Below are 16,036 nucleotides of genomic sequence, written 5' to 3' on the forward strand. Positions count from 1 at the left end.
TCATTATTACCTGGTGCCATGCATCATTATCATTCCATAGTCTCTAAATCATGTTTGAAAGGTTGTCTTCTGTGCTTTTGGCCCGTAGTCGCTGCTTGATTTTAAAGGTTGTATTCTATTTAGTCGGTCCATAATCAGAGTTTCATTCGTTGAGGCGGAGGTTGTATCATGTGTTATGAGTCGAAACGGTTGAGTGAATAATTTCAGGAGTGCATTGTGTCCCTGGATAATGGTGATCCTCCTTGGTGGCGTTTTGAAGTTGCTACGCCTGTGTTGTGTTGTGGTTACTGGAGATTAGTCACGCATGAGAGTGCTGCTTTCAGTTCATCTGCTGGGTGAGCGGGTTTCACACGTACAACCAGGACCCATATTCCCCATCTAAAGATGACATCTAAACCAGAGACGAGGCCAGCCAGCAACCACAAAACCAGTAAGGTATGCCTTATGACCCCGCAAACATGATAGCCTATACATGTATGTATGTAAAATAATACATGCATATCAACCAGGAATAGGTTTTTGAACAAATACTTGTTCACTATGTTTTCATCATCTAATGATGTTGCTTGGCAACCATAGCAAATCCCGGTGAATGGCGTCCATCGAGGTGGATTAATAATAAGCCCGTACGGAGCTCTGCCGGGGTGTTGACTGCTGGAGCTGAGTGGCCACTTATGTGTCTCTGGCTGTTATGCAGAATAACGCGAGAACCTCTATGAATATCCAAGTGGGTGTTGCAGGCCATGCAAGCAAAGCGGGCAGGGAAAGGTTAGAGTAACTCTGCGTGGAGAGAGGCTCCTGGGTACTTATGAGTGGATGCTTTGGTTCTGCATTCACACACGACACACGTCCACCCACACATGGTTGCAAAAGTGTTGTTGCTGTTTATCTTGGGTAGCGGCGTCGGCTAACATGCGCTCCATAATATCAGCCTATAGTCTGTTTGCGTTACATTCTGATGCAATATAAAATATTATCTCACATCTGTTTTGATGAGAGTTGGCAGTTAAGAAGGATAAAACATCTATCGACCATGGGCTGAATTTTCCCTCAGCTCCTGAGCAGCACGTTTGACCTTCCGTCCCACAATGCACTGGCTCCGATCCTTCTAGAAGACCGGCAGCCAGTCAGCCCCCGGGGGTCGGCCTCCCAGAGCCCTCCGGCTGAGAGGAGAGGGGCCATGCCCAGCGAGGGGCAGCCGGCCTCCCCGTCCCAGCCGGGGAAGACCTACCAGGTTCTGCATGCACACAAACGGTAGCGTCACACACAAACACAAGCCTGGAAATGTTCGGCAACAATTGTCATTATGACGTGTTTTTGATTCGTTTTTTAATTGTATGACGTGTGTTTAACTTGATAATTATCAAGACAGACAAATGATTTGTATTTGTATTTATTTGTAATTATTATTGATTTGATTATTTAATATTCTTAATTATTATCATTTTTTATTTCATCATTGATTAAAGTTCAACACTCAACATGTTACTGATCTAGATGTGGTGTTATTTTTAACGCTGATTTTATGTTCATATTTCAGGCTACCTCTACCTGATTTTAAGGCCGAGGAAAACACATCTGAGAAGCTTACCCTTCAGACCAAGGTGAGTTTACACTGACCTAAAACACAGCTCTCTCATGAGAATTTTCCTTCAACTTGTCTCTCTAAAGCATTGGCTCTCAAAGTGCAGCCCGCGGGCCAATGGTGGCCCGCAGAAACATTCCTGGCGGCCCGCAATGACATATAGATGTAAGTTAAAAAAAAGAAAGATTTTTAATAACAAAATTAATTTAAACATAAATGTAATAAATATAAAGAGAAAAGTCGACTCTTTAGCTTTCAATTAAATCCTGTGATTTGTTAGTTTTAATCCGACTGTACATTACTGTGAAAGGATGAACCTCAGTTTTGTGATTTAGACCTCACTTGACCTCACTCCCAGTGGTCCACTGTGCAATGTTTTTTTTCACCACTGGGATGCTGACGTTTGCCGTTCCTAAATTGGCCCTCAGCTGTCAAAACTTTGAGAACCCCTGCTCTAAGGAGAACATTGCTTCAGTATACAGTGTATATATGCCCCACATATATGTTGGGCATATATGTGGGGCATATATCCACTGTATACTGTTACAGAGTAAACAGTTTGCAAAATGAACACTAAACATCATATCTTTCTGAAAATTAAAATTTGAGTGATGGGAAAAATGTAAGAAAAGTGTTAGATAGCCTTGAGATAGAGTCCTATATCTTCAGCATTGGGTTTGTATAATATCTGCTTTTGAAAATAATAAATCCAGTTTTTTGAGATCCTTCCCTACTATAAGAGCGTAGAGAATAGCGGGTGGATTGGACGCCATGCTGAGATGTCTGCTATTATAAAGTCCAGCGTGACGCAGGCCGCTGGCAGAGCTCACTGAACGGCCTCTCCTTCTCATGTCAAACATGTTCTCCTCCCTGCTCACTGCGGAGGGACAAAATGGCAGCCAGTGGAATAGATTAACATTTATTTTGAGACTGATTGCACTCTAAACGAGACCGTGTTGATTGGGCTGATATTTGCAGTATTTTAGCCGGGGGGAATCTAGAGTTTTTTCTGCATGCTTTAATGTATTTTTTTTACAGGATCACATAAGGCCGTTTTTTTCTATAAATCAAACATTCTCTTTTATTCATGATTAATATAGTTAATTATATAAAAAAGAGGATGTCAGTCAATTTACAAACTGAGAATATTTGAAAGGTGAAGCTTTCCTTATATGATGATTTCACCATGACTGGACAGCGAGTTGGTATGAAGAAACAAAAAATGTTTTAACGTCCGTTGGAAGTGTCATTGAATAGTCGACGTAAAAGCCTGTAAAAGGTTGGATATCTCCCAGCTAGCTTCACCCTATTCAACTCCATGATGACTCCATGGGCGAAGTCATCTCTTCCATCATGCCTGCTGGGACCAGATCACGGGGTCTCAGTCCCCCCGGTCCCACCCCTTGGCCCTGCCCCCTCTCAATGAAATGCTCCATTTCACCCCGCTGTCCCACGGGAGCTACAAGCACATCAACCTGGATTGGAGTCTCCTAATCATTCAAGCCCCCTCCTGCATCAAATCGTTCATGCACGCACACACACACACAAACACACACGCAGACAAGCGCAAACACATACTCACACGCACTCACACACACACACACACACACACACACACACACACACACACACACACACACACACACACACACACACACACACACACACACACACACACACACACACACACACACACACACATAACACACATGCATGCTCTCTCTCTCTCTCTCTCTCTCTCTCTCTCTCTCTCTCTCTCTCTCTCTCTCTCTCTCTCTCTCTCTCTCTCTCTCTCTCTCTCTCTCTCTCTCTCTCTCAGTACCCCAGCTGATACAGTGGGAGCAGGAGACAGGGAACAATGCCGCAGCGTGTTCCCTGCAGCAGCGTGTTGCAGGCACATGCCTGACATGAGCAAGGTCCTCATGAAAGAGCTCGTCAACAATGGGCACGGGCTCCTAATTGCTTCGGGGGCGACAATGCAAGGCCGCAGTGCAAAGGCAGTGAAAGCGCTGCTGCATTTACATTCTTCAGGGACAGAAGGGGCAGTACAATATGGCAAGGCTGGGGAGATGGCTTTTTGTCCCCTGACATTTGTGTCCAGGAAAATGTATTTGTAAAGCTGCATACGTGAAATATTTGTTTCTTTTGAATCTGATTCTGAAAATGCCAGTCCTCCTTGTGATCTGTCTGCCTGTCCATCCGAGATCTCACAGTTCACTCAACATATATCTGTGCATTGTTTTTTGCCTTGAGGGGGGTGAATATTTTAAAAACGAATTTGTCAACACTGGTACTGTTGCATTGCACCACAACCTCATGCAATCCACGGCAAGCACAGAACACTCCCCTGATTAGATTCGCACGGGCTGTCTGTGTTGACGCCTGCTCGCAGAGAAAACCAAGAGACACCGAGGTTAATTACCTAGACAGTAAGCTGCATGAAGAATTGTCTTCCATGTTACAACATTATAAACGGTCTTAATCCTGCTTGGCACCCTTGGTTCAGTTCAGCCTGTTGAATCTGTTATAAGATGGACTAGAGGGGACATCTAGTGGTGAAACAGACCAACAACTCAGAGTCAGCTGCACAATGTCAAACTAATTTCTATTCAACTATTTTCTACTAGCTCACTTCTGCACAGCCTTTGTATGGGTTCTGTTTAATGTCTGCTCATGTGCTTCCATCACGCCGTCCCTGGAACCACGGCTCCCTGTTCTGAGTTCATCTCAAGGCTCTTCCCTCTGGAAGGTGCAGGGTGAAGGGTTAGGGGGAGGGTCCTTTTCTGGCCCTTTGAGGCTGTCAATGTGATACACACATTCAATAGACATGACTCAAGCAAAGGTATTTTCAGGAAATTATCCAGCATTTCGTATTGTTGAATTTCAGACACCCAATAAATAAGTCAAATTAAAGTAGATTCATATCTGAGTTAAATAATGTACGCTATGCTGTTTTATGTTTTTGTTGTTATCTACGTGTATCATGTCCCTTTATTTTATTTCACCCCCCCCCCCCCGGCAGGACGTGGAGAGCTACCGCTCGGCACTGGACAAGATGGCGGAGGACATGGTTGGTCTGAGGACGCTCGTGGTGACCCTGGAGGCGGAGAACAGCCGGCTCCTCGGCGACCTGTCGCTGCACCAGGACCTTGGCCAGCAGCTGTTGGACGACGCCGACATCGACGTCATGACCAAGGCTGAGATAGCGGACCGGATAGGTAGAGAGCCGCGGCAGCCCAGCGCGTATCCCTGCTGCTCCTCAAGATCCTCAATTGCTTGGTGGTCAAATGCATAAAAATGCATGAAAAAATAACAAGGGCACTGATTTCCCAAAGTGTTTTTATGGGACATGTTTATAACTACATCATATTCATTTCCTTAATTTGACTTGGGGTTTGGTTGAACATAATATTTTTTATATCATATTTGTGATTTGTTATAAGGTATATATCCCAGGTCCAAATACTCATTGGTTTCAGCGGACATCTGTCTGTGCTGTTAGTCCTTGTTGGCTGGGTGTCTGTGCTCCACTATAACAGTCTGTGTTATGCAGAGATAAGGCAGCTCATTTACGTCTAGGATCCTGATAAACCGTGTGGAGCCTGCAGCCCTTATCTGCTGAAGGACAGTGCGTGGCCCTCAGTAAAGGCATGTTCCCCTTGGTTGGCATCAAAGCCAAAGAAAGCAAAAGGAGGAGATTAGTTGGTCTCCCCACAGGAAACCTGTTCTGCTGGGAGCTTTGATGTGAGCTGGATGTCTCGAGAGATGACCAAGCCGTAGACCACCTGACAACACTCGGGCGGTCTAGAGAGTTTGTCGAACTCCCTCCATCCGTTCTATGAAAGAACCGCAAAGACAGAATTGGGGGGGGGGGGGGGATATGACATCACAGTTTATGTAACAGTCACCTTTTCTTTGTTGTGCTCTGATAAAGCCTATCTGAAGTTAAAGCTGGCCAGTGAGATGAGGAAGGCTGGTGGGCACCGGGACAAGGTGCAGCAGCTGCAGAACGAGATGATCAGGGTCAGCATTCAAACTCCCCACATACTCTTGTTGCAACGAGCGGACAATTCACCAAGGAGTGGAATATTGCCTAACTCTTGCTCTCTTGCATGTGGTGCAGAGGAACGACCATGAGAAGGAGCACGTGAGGCTGCAGAAGGCCTACCAGGAGCAGCAGAAGGAGGTGCAGCTCTGCCAGAGTCATGTGGCTCGGGTGGCAAGCTTGGAGGCCACGGTGAAACAGCAGGAGAAGGTTCACCCACCAAAGCTCTTCTGTTAACCAAAATGATTCATCAGGCTTTGATGGGAGTTTATATCTATTTTTGTGATACATCTGGCTAAAGTCCATTCGATCAAGACATGAATGTTTGTTGGTGTGCTTCTTTTTCGGTGCAGGTGATTGAGAAGATGGAAAAAGTGCTCGATAACAGGTTAACAGAGAGGAATAGAAAGAGTGAGGACAAAAAGCATGTTGGGAAAAAACTGACAGAAGGTACGGATGCTAAATACATTTTCAAAATAACTGTACCTGTCTCTTACTTCTACATCTGTAGTATACAATTACAAACCGGCTGTGTATGTATGTGTGTGTGTGTGTGTGTGTGTGTGTGTGTGTGTGTGTGTGTGTGTGTGTGTGTGTGTGTGTGTGTGTGTGTGTGTGTCTGTGTGTGTGTGTGTGTGTGTGTGTGTCTTTCTAGCTGTTTGTCTGTGTGTGTTTGTGTCTGTGTGTGTGTGTGTGTGTGTGTGTGTGTGTGTGTGTGTGTGTGTGTGTGTGTGTGTGTGTGTGTGTGTGTGTGTGTGTGTGTGTGTGTGTCTGTATGTGTGTTTGTGTGAGTGCGTGTGTGTGTGTGTGTCTGTGTGTCTGTGTGTGCGTGTTTGTGTGTAGTTGACGCTGGCAGAGCAGAGATGGAGCGGGCCCTGGCAGCAGAGAACGCTGGAATCAAGCGTGAGCTGGAGCTGCTGAATCAGCAGATTTATGCCTCTCGGGTGCAGCAGTCAGCACAGGTGACTTTGATAAACACACACACACCGATTCCGTCCATCTTACACTATGGTGTTTAAAATAAGGGCGTGCTACAGTTTGTTCCAGAGATACTAATCACTCTTTAGCCCCTTAGCCAACATTTGCATGTCTTAAAGGGTCCCTATTATACCACCAGGTGTGAGTGTAATCAGCCATTACAATCCGTTTGAAAATCTGCCTTTTCCTGTGCCTTAGTGACATCAGTTTGAAACGGCTTGTAATGGCTAATAACACTCACAACTGGTGGTAATATAGGGGCCCTTTAAAAGAGCAGGTAGGTTTTGGTCATTTGGCTCTAAGTGGCCACTCACACTAGGGCCGTTTGCCTGTTCCGTGCTGCAGGAAGTTTCAGCACGATTCGGGGGCCGCGGCCCTAGTGTGAGTGGCCCCTAAGAAGCTCATAGTTAGGATGCAGTCATTGAGGATCTATCTCAGTATATTTCTGTCTGGGAGTACACTACACTATACTGCCAATTGGTAGATATTTACATTTTGATTGTCTTCATGCATCTCAAAGTACCAGCAAAATAAAACCAAATAATCCTTACATAGGTAGTCATTATTTTTTCATGCAGTTTGAATGACCTTTGATAATCCTCTTTGTTGTTCTATGAAACACGGTTCTATGGTAAAATAAATATTAATTTCCCTTTCTCAGGCACCAAAGGTGTTTCCAGAAGAGGAGAGACTCGCTTTGTTTCACAAATTAGAAACATCTGAAGCAAGAATACGAACACTGGAGACTCAGGTAGAGACACAAACCTGACTCTCAGCATACTAAGATCAGTTGTTTTTTTGTTTTTATTTATTATATTTTATTTACAGCTGGCAGAGAACTGTAAACTATGGGGGGAGGAGAAACAGGAAATGTTGACCAGACTCAGTGAGACCAGACATGGATTGGGATGAAGCCAATATGACCTCATGTAATCTGATATTTTTATAAGGTGCCAATATTTTTGTGTGTGTGTGTGTGTCTGCATGTGTGTGTGTGTGTGTGTGTGTGTGTGTGTGTGTGTGCGTGCGTGCGTGCGTGCGTGCGTGCGTGTGTGCGTGCGTACGTGCGTGATTGCATTTCCAGTTGCAAGCATGACCAAAGTAATCAATAACAAACCCATATCAAATGGCACAGAGAACATTTATTTTTCTAAGATAAAAACGATTTTGTAAGACTACTGTGTAATGCTTTTGGATTTGATTATCACAGTGAAATGCTACTTTTTGTTACAAATATTAAAAAATAATACACATGATCTATGAAAGTATACAATATTCTATAAAATATTTATTGTCATTATACGTCATTCCTGCTTGTTTCCTGTGAGCTTCCCAGTCATCGTTGGCCTTGCAGAGGCTTGATGGTCAATATGATGGGCGTCTCCGGTAGAACAATGAGCTGGAAGGTGCTCCTCACTTCTACGTGCCTCTGTTTCTCCACTCTGAAGTTCTCAAGCATCTGAAAAGGCATGGCAGGTCTTGGTTAACCGGTGATAAAGTGACAAATAACGTTTGTCGGTACTGCGGTAAAGGTTTGTGGCCTTTACCGCAGTACCTGTCTTCCCCAAACAAATTTTCCGTTCTCCTCTTTCTAATTTATGGGGGGATCAGAGAATGACAAGAATACCACCAAAATTGTAGAAAATAAACATGCAGTTTTTATGAAGAATTTGAAAAAGGCAATACCCTAAACATTTAACAGAAACGGATGTCCCTCTGGTGGAAGTCCCGCCCATCCCTGCCTCTCACTGCTAAACCTTGTTACTGAAACAGATGCCTCTCCCTCTGGAGCATGGTCGCGATGACGCACATATGTTCCTGATGGGGTTACATTACGTGTGTAACATCTCACGTGGATGAGGAAGAGCTGCATCTCCGTCTCGGCGATGCGGCGGCCCAAACACTGGCGGGGGCCGAATCCGAAGCCCAGGCTGCGGAAGTAGTTGTTCTCCGTCCGCAGCCAGCGGGAGGGCTGGTACTGCTCTGGTCGAGGGAACACCGAGGGGTCTCGGCCCATCGCAAACAGCCCTAGCTGGACCAAAGTCTACACACAAGCGCACACGTTGTTAAAAAAGTGTCTGACACGTTGCATTATAGTGCGTATCAAAGCTTTGTCCTTGGGGAGATAACCACTGGATAACCACTGGATAACCATCATCCTCTTCGAACAAGGCTTACAGATATATATATAAGATGCAGTATGATACATTAAAACATCTCTCAATATTTAAAGATCAGTCCATATCATACAAGAGATATACACTGCATTTTAAGAGAGTCAATGTTTTCGAACACTAGATGGATACTTCGATTAAGACGTACTCACTGAGGTTACACAAAGAAGGTGTTCTTACCCCTGATGGTATGTGGTAGTTTTGGATGGCAATGTCCTCTGTGATGTATCTTTGCAAGCTCACTGCCACTGGGTGTAGCCTACAAGACGGAAGAACAGAAGGATGGTCGTTGTAGCACTATATAAAAAGCGTACAGAATATCAAAACTATTATCCAAAACTTGGCTAAACCTATGGCTAAACATTTCCTTCCTATTTGTTTGCCTCTTGAAACTCAAGGTTAAAATGCTGAACCATTGTCCAATGGACCAGGATCACCACAGCCTGGCTCTGTTGTTACGGGGACTGAAGCAGTGCCTCATAGGGACCCGGTCTGCCCTACCGTAGGGTCTCCTTCAGCGCCCCCTTCAGCAGGGGGATCCTCTTGAGCATGCCCAGCAGGTCCCCCTGGCTCTGGGCGCGGGCGGTGGCCACCTCGGCCCTCAGCTCCTCCTGCAGGGCGGGGTGTCGGGCCAGCTCGTACAGGGTCCACAGCAGGGTGATGGAGGTCTGGGGGCACAGCCGTGTCAGAGCCTCAGTCCTTGTGCTGAGAGACTCCTGCGTGATAGTGTGTGTCTCCAGTGTCGTGGTCGTCTTTACCGTGTCCACCCCCCCGGCCATCAGCTCCGTCACGCTGGCCTTGATATCCTCGATGGACAGCTTGTCAAGCATGAGCAGGCTGGCCAGGACCCCCGGGTATTTATCGGACTGAACCGGTTCCTTCAACTTCCTGTAAATGTTCTGAATGCAGCGGTCGGCTGGAGAGGGATGGGAAAGTCAAACTCTTTTAATCACGGGTCAAAAGACGCCTGTTATTCTACGTCAATGACCAATATTAATGTGTGTGGCAGCACGGCTCAACTATAATATTTGCAGTGCAGGAGATGACTTTATCCAAAGTCACTTGAGGTTCATTCAGATAAAGTGCATGTCATTCAGGAGCATATAGGAGTTTGTCTTCTTGCTTAAAAATGCTTACAGGTACAAGGCAGTGCTGACGTTGGGGTTTGAACCCGCACCTTTTTGATTGAGAACCCTTCGGGTGTCATCTGCGGTCATGATTCAGCAGCCGTCGTTATAAAAGGTCAGGGCGGTCCTACCTTGGCCGAAGATGCCGTCCCAGGCCTGGACGTGGTCCCTCCAGACCTTGGCCCCGAGCGTCCTCAGCAGGGCTGGGGGGATGTACAGCATGGGGGAGGTGGTCTTGAACATCAGGGTGATGCAGTCGATGAAGTGCTGGGCCTCTGGGTCGATGTAGTCCAGCAGCAGACCCAGCCGCTCTCCGTACAGCACCGAGCCCACCGCTGACAGGGTGGAGGGGACGTGGAGGAATCACACACCAGTTATAGTAACACAAGACAAGATACGAGAGACACAACAAGGGCATCATGATAAAACATATAAAACAAGTTTCCTTCAGATCTTTCATTAAAATGAGTCAAATGTATATACATATATATAATAATAATATAAATTAAATTTATATAGCGCTTAATATGGTACTCTATGACGCTTTACATATTGCCCTATCTAAACTATGTAACAGATATATATTAAGGCAGAGTAGGATTAAAAGAAAAACAGAGGTTAAACATGAAGAATAAGGTGGGAGATAGGTGGGGAAGGCTTGTCTAAATGATTGTGTGTATATATATATATATATATATATATATATATATATATATATATATATATATGATTATATATATATATATATATATATATATATATATATATATATATATATACACAATCATTGCTTACATTCCAGGGCGTATTTAAAAAGTTCTTGAGATAGGTCTGTTGTCCATTTGTTCTGTCCACTTCTCTCTATCTTTTTGTGAATCCTAGCCACAAAGTCCTGGCCAACTTCATCCAGTAACGGGGCAAAGTTCCCAAGCATCTTTGGAGAAATGACTTCCTTGTTGAGAATAACCCTGTTGGACCTCCAGTCTTCTCCGTCCCTGATGCAAGAGGAGGGGTATAATTAATCGTTGGTTGTCAGAATGGGTCTAAGATAGTGTGAATGGGTTTACTAAAATAGATACTTGAGTAGAACTCCATATTTGCGATTCCTGTAGTCCCTGTATGATGTCCATGCTTCGACCCTCAGCCTCTTGGGATAGTAGCCCTCTGCTCTGAACAGGGTGGCTGCGTCCACAGGCTTGATGATGTTCACACTGTCATAGTAACCTATCTTCTCCCTGTTGGATAAAAAGAGACAGCATTGAGACATCTTTGTCAGGATAAAACAAGATTCTGTATCTATCTTATCAAATACAAAGGAAAAAGGTCCTATGGCATCATAGGACATCCAAACCTCTGAGAATTTTTATGAACACAATAATCCTTATTCAGTAAATAAATCCCTCCTTTACCTGTAGATAGGTCCAAATTTGTTGAAGTTGTTCACCATGATGTGGTGAAGGTTCTTGAAGCCATCTTGTTTCCAGAAGGCATACAGGTTTGCCGCCCCGTTCTTCCAGAGCCCAGGAATCTCATGGAACGGTCGGACTAAGCTGCCGTTCTCTGGGTACACGTCCCTGACCACCGGCACGCTGCTGCTACGGCGCATGCTCACGCTCGGAAGACCCTCAGCCCAGGACCGAGGCAGACCCATAGGGCTGCAGCGCAGCATGTGCCACCGGGCCATCCCAGCTAATACACAGTCCCCTCTGCTGGTGCCTTTTATACAGACCACTGGCGACCGGCCGGTAGCTGGGGTGATGGACGCTGTCCCTCCCTGCAGGGAGGTTCTGGCTAATACAAGGGGGCAGGTTTTTTGGATAAGCGGCCTCTCAAACACTCTTTTACTCAGTCCACCAGTGAAGCGATCCTGCCCTCCCTGACTCAAATTCAGCGCAGTGACGATCAGTGTTTCACTTATGGGGGGTCCGTGGGAGGGGAGCTACACTGGGAAATGGTTTGGGGGCGGGTTTAAACCTTTCATCAAAACCTAGATTTACATAAGTGTTGAATCACTTTTCTTGCTAATGGAGCAATAGATCTATGACCATTTGCTTTGTGCGACATGTTCTTCTTTTTTATGTTCAAATTGTCAGATGTTGTTTAGAGATAAGGCCTTGTTTGAGCCACTCACACAGAAGGCAACGGTCAAACAAAACAGAGACATTTATGTTTTTCAATTTTATTTAACAAAGTTCAGTCAAAGTTAGCGGAGAATTGAAAGATAAATAAAGACATGATAAATAGGCTTCTCACAAAGTAAGGTCACGTTCCGCCAAGAGTCGAACACAACAATCCCAGCTGAATAAACAGCAGGAGGAATAAAACGGTTAGAAACAGCTAAGCCCTGAACAGCTTAATGAGCTCCTCCAGCCTCATGGCGGTGTTGAGGTCGCCCTCGACCCGCAGCCTCCCGCTGGCGTACGCTCCGTACGGCCGGAGGCTGCCTTCGAACAGGGCCAGCAGGTCGCTGTCGCTGATGCTCAGAGTCACGTCCGGCTCCCGCAGAGGAGCCCCAAGCCCTGCATCGCCGGCGCCTGGAGGGACACGCGTTGAGACACAACGTTGGGATTCACTTCAACAAGATCCGCATGAGCCTTGATTATTAAACTACGACTTAATATTCACTCCTTCATTTTATGTGCCTCGTTTTTTTTTTTCTTTGTAGACACGGGGAGGCTGTGGACATTGGCGCCCGAGCCCAGGACCACAACGACCACCCACCTTGACTCAGGTCCACATAGTAGCTCTTGCACTCTCCGTCGCTGGAGCTGATCCGGAAATGGAAGCAGGCCCCCACCCTGTTGACCAGGCTTTCAGAGAGCAGCAGCCGGACCACCCCCAGCAGCTGATCCACCGACCCGGCTGGGCTCACGGCCGGAGCTGCGCCGCTCACCTCATCCGTGAACGCGACGCTGTCCCCTGGGAGCAGACACACAAGAGAAGCATTCACAATCCACGTAAATCAACTTTGACATTTTCTTCCGCTTTGCTCTCTGAATCCCGTCGGCTGACCTGGGGAACCCGTCTGGGGCGGTGGAGCCCCACCCTGGCCCATGAAATGCATGGCAAGCTGCTGAATGGGACCCGCCAGGCCCTCCAAGCCCTCCAGGCCAGGCACGGACGGAGGCAGGATGAAGCCCCCCGTGGAGGCCTCGTCCGGGGGCTTCAGCACGGCGCCCTGGGTGAGCTCCACCCGGTCCACCTCCAGCCCCCAGGGCCGCGTCATCTCGTTGATGTCCACCTGCGGAGGGAGATGGCTCGTGTAACATCAACCAAGCTTGGGGTGTGTGTGCGTGTGTGTGTGTGCGCGCGTGCGTGCGTGTGCGTGAGCGTGTGTTTGTGTGTGTGTGTATGTGAGTGGATAAGCATGCGCTATGAAGGACATCCAGTAGGCGCCCTGGGCCTCACCCCGAGGTATTCTTCCAGTTTGAGCCTCTCCCCCTGGACCTCGCGGACCGTCTTCTTGCTCAGGCTGTGGGTCATGGCGTTCTGCGCGGTCAGCCTGGTGGAGGCGTTGAGGTCCTGGACGCACGCCACCGACATGACCGGGTTCCAGATCCGGAACTGAATGTCGGCTCCCATCAGCATAATGCCCCCATCCCGTGTTGTGACCTAGCATGGTAGCGTTAGGGTTTGGGATCTGCTCAGCTCTTCACATATAGCCACAAAATGTCCCTGGCTCAGATAATGGGAGATCTCTTAAATGTGACCTAACTCTATGAAAGAGTTAGGTCAGACTTTCGAGAAACCGCCGTCTAAATGGACGAAGGGTGTATAGAAGTGAGACAGCTAGTGGTGAAAAAATATTTATCGTACGAGACTTGTAGTGGGAAATATCACATTGTAAGCACAACAGATCTAAATAAACCAAATCTAGAAGGGGTTTGCACTGACGTAAGGTACAATATGTAACAAATGCAATGTAGTAAATCCTAAAATTACCATGAAATACCAAAATACTAGCTTTTCCGACCACAACGCCCCAGTGTTTTTGCCTTTGAAGTTCAACCCTTTGAGCTTTGAGACAGCGGAGCCGGAGGAGACAACTCTCTCCAATGTTGTGACTTTGGACTGCAGCACCCATTTACACTCTCCCCATAAACCCATAAACGCTCTGTGTCAAAGTGACGGATTGTACCTTGGAACCGTTCAGGTGTGATTTAAAGAAGGGATAACAATCAACTAAAAGGGGGTTTCACTGTGTGAATTAGAAACCAGTCCATTGACAATTCACGTCTTGGCCACAATGGTGATAAAAATTCTAACTAATGCAACCTATGTAATTAGAGAGAGGAATGGAGCTTTCTCTAGGGACAAGGATCATTTATACAAAGGTGCATTACATTATAGTAATCGCTAGCTCCCCTCCTATCTCCAATCGAACTGTGTTACGTTTGCTAGAATTTATATCGCCCATATTGACAAAAAATCTGATACTGCTACCATCATCTCTCTCTATTGTGTCGTTTCATTTAGTTATCATTCACACAAGTTTCTCTAAAGATGCTCGGTCCATGCTGCAAGTGGGTCTTCCCATGATCAGACTCCATTTAACCAAATAACACAATGAAGTGTCTTACAAGAAAGTGTTTTCATCACAAATCCGTTCTAAAGAAACCAGAACTATTAAAAAGTGATACTATGGCTGTTCTACCTGGCATGGAGGTATGTTGAAGGCGCGCGTGCGGAGGTCGACCCTCTGCCATTGGTCGATGAGAGGGAGAAGGAGAACAACGCCAGGACCCCTGGGGGGACAGACCCGGCCCAGACGGAACACCACCAGCCGCTGGTAGTTAGGAACCGTCTGAGAACCGTTTAGAACCAGAGCACAGTTAATATTATCAGCAGCCAACCATTGTATTAGATGTAATATAATAACTGATCAGGATTAGGCTTACTTTGAGGACAAACCATCCTGATATGGGGAAGCTTATGAACGTGCAGATATAGGCCAGGAATATGACAATCATGTTGCAAATCCATGACAGCCATCCTTGGGAGGAATCTTAATAGAATGAGGAAAAGATTAGCTGCAGCATGAAAATGTAAGTTGTCAGCATATTATGTCGGAAGGATCTCAGGCTTAACAAGCAAAATAAGGGGTTTGAGGTATTAATGTCAGCAAAAATCGGTATAATAATAGTGTGGTGCTTCCTCATACATGCCATCACCGGTGTTTGGCCATAACATAGTTATATAGTGTAGCACTCATTAACAAATTTAATAAAGTCAGGTTTGTGGGCATTCATATTGAATATTCAATATGAATATAGATTCATATTGTGTATCATATTTGTTTTCAGGACTTGAAAGATGAAAACGAGAGGGGGGTGGGGGGATCGCTTTTATTGTGTTTATGTGTTGCTGTGGGAGGGTCAGGGGACAAAGACGGATAATGAATTATACAAACATCCTATTTTGAGTTGCTATGACTAACGTTACATACCAGAGAAGTCGTTGTCTATTATCTTCGGGATGTAGTCAAAGGAGTGCACTTTGTTGTGGTAGGGCTGCTGATCTCTGCCACTGAATAACCCATGAGAGTCACCCCCAGGACTGCTCTTCTCCAGAGGGTTGTACTTGTAGCCAGGCGCTTTGCCGAACATTGTCATACAGGTGATCGTAAGTTGGTATGTATAGAATTGCACAACTTCATTATTTTAAGCGTGTTCCTCTAAAACGCCTTCCCCAAAATACAAAATAATGACAGGTAGGACTTCCCACTGAATCGTTGTTGTGTTTGGTGCTTCCGTATATTTTTCCTCTACACTTTAAATTTGGCGTTCAAAGGCCTAGCCGTGCATCACTGCCACACTGTGGTGGACTTGGGAACAGGCAGTCAGAGTGATAGCGGGCTATATCTGATTTAGGCCTCAAAAAGTCAACAACGGGTTTAATCAGTAGCTAAAAATAATGAGTTATTATTCATATTCTGCAGTGAAATGTTGAAAGGCATTTTCCGGAAATGTTTTATTGTAATTGAAAAGACAGAACATAGAAAAGAGAGCAGTTGAAAAATAAAAAATGCTACCATTAGGGTCACGAGTGAATGTTCTGGTGTAGAGGCGTCTTTAGTTTTTGAACATGTCACAGAGTAGCTTCTCCATGGGAGTACTGCCAATGGTGC

General features: G+C 45.8%; 3 protein-coding genes across 3 annotated transcripts in view; 1 reads left to right on the forward strand and 2 right to left on the reverse strand.

The window, feature by feature from the left end:
* The window catches only part of ccdc33 (coiled-coil domain containing 33), a 20,958-nt gene extending 13,299 nt beyond the window's left edge, over positions 1-7,659 (forward strand). Inside the window, exons 3-11 of the mRNA XM_030366158.1 lie at positions 1,055-1,254; positions 1,541-1,604; positions 4,608-4,803; positions 5,520-5,608; positions 5,709-5,840; positions 5,984-6,080; positions 6,474-6,592; positions 7,270-7,359; positions 7,437-7,659. Coding sequence (XP_030222018.1) covers positions 1,055-1,254; positions 1,541-1,604; positions 4,608-4,803; positions 5,520-5,608; positions 5,709-5,840; positions 5,984-6,080; positions 6,474-6,592; positions 7,270-7,359; positions 7,437-7,520 — 1,071 coding nt within the window. The 3' untranslated portion in view covers positions 7,521-7,659. The remainder of the gene's footprint in view (positions 1-1,054; positions 1,255-1,540; positions 1,605-4,607; positions 4,804-5,519; positions 5,609-5,708; positions 5,841-5,983; positions 6,081-6,473; positions 6,593-7,269; positions 7,360-7,436) is intronic.
* Positions 7,660-7,730: 71 nt separating this feature from the next.
* On the reverse strand, positions 7,731-11,776 carry LOC115551270 (cholesterol side-chain cleavage enzyme, mitochondrial). Its single transcript, XM_030366910.1, has 9 exons — positions 11,319-11,776; positions 10,989-11,144; positions 10,705-10,904; positions 10,041-10,244; positions 9,541-9,698; positions 9,284-9,450; positions 8,963-9,041; positions 8,461-8,652; positions 7,731-8,067 (listed from the first exon to the last, which is right to left on the reverse strand). Exons 1-9 carry the CDS (start codon positions 11,591-11,593, stop codon positions 7,945-7,947), a joined length of 1,554 nt encoding a protein of 517 aa, XP_030222770.1. The 5' UTR covers positions 11,594-11,776; the 3' UTR covers positions 7,731-7,944.
* A 292-nt stretch (positions 11,777-12,068) lies between these two features.
* On the reverse strand, positions 12,069-15,687 carry stoml1 (stomatin (EPB72)-like 1). The gene is made up of 7 exons (XM_030366128.1): positions 15,356-15,687; positions 14,808-14,914; positions 14,564-14,713; positions 13,318-13,521; positions 12,922-13,150; positions 12,631-12,828; positions 12,069-12,443 (listed from the first exon to the last, which is right to left on the reverse strand). Exons 1-7 carry the CDS (start codon positions 15,519-15,521, stop codon positions 12,247-12,249), a joined length of 1,251 nt encoding a protein of 416 aa, XP_030221988.1. The 5' UTR covers positions 15,522-15,687; the 3' UTR covers positions 12,069-12,246.
* Between the last annotated feature and the right edge of the window lie 349 nt (positions 15,688-16,036).

This window comes from Gadus morhua, chromosome 9 (genome assembly GCF_902167405.1).
Source record: "Gadus morhua chromosome 9, gadMor3.0, whole genome shotgun sequence".
In the NCBI taxonomy this organism is placed as follows: domain Eukaryota; kingdom Metazoa; phylum Chordata; class Actinopteri; order Gadiformes; family Gadidae; genus Gadus; species Gadus morhua.

Excerpts from the sequence above, each read along its gene's own strand:
- LOC115551270 (XM_030366910.1), bottom strand. The coding sequence starts at position 11,593 with ATGGCCCGGTGGCACATGCTGCGCTGCAGCCCTATGGGTCTGCCTCGG. Across the intron at positions 11,145-11,318 it reads AAATTTGGACCTATCTACAG|GGAGAAGATAGGTTACTATG; the intron begins GTAAAGGAGGGA and ends TTTATCCAACAG. Across the intron at positions 10,245-10,704 it reads TTTTAAATACGCCCTGGAAT|CGGTGGGCTCGGTGCTGTAC; the intron begins GTAAGCAATGAT and ends CCACCCTGTCAG.
- stoml1 (XM_030366128.1), bottom strand. The coding sequence starts at position 15,521 with ATGACAATGTTCGGCAAAGCGCCTGGCTACAAGTACAACCCTCTGGAG. Across the intron at positions 14,714-14,807 it reads CAGGATGGTTTGTCCTCAAA|ACGGTTCCTAACTACCAGCG; the intron begins GTAAGCCTAATC and ends AACGGTTCTCAG. Across the intron at positions 12,829-12,921 it reads GCCCCAGACGGGTTCCCCAG|GGGACAGCGTCGCGTTCACG; the intron begins GTCAGCCGACGG and ends GTCTGCTCCCAG.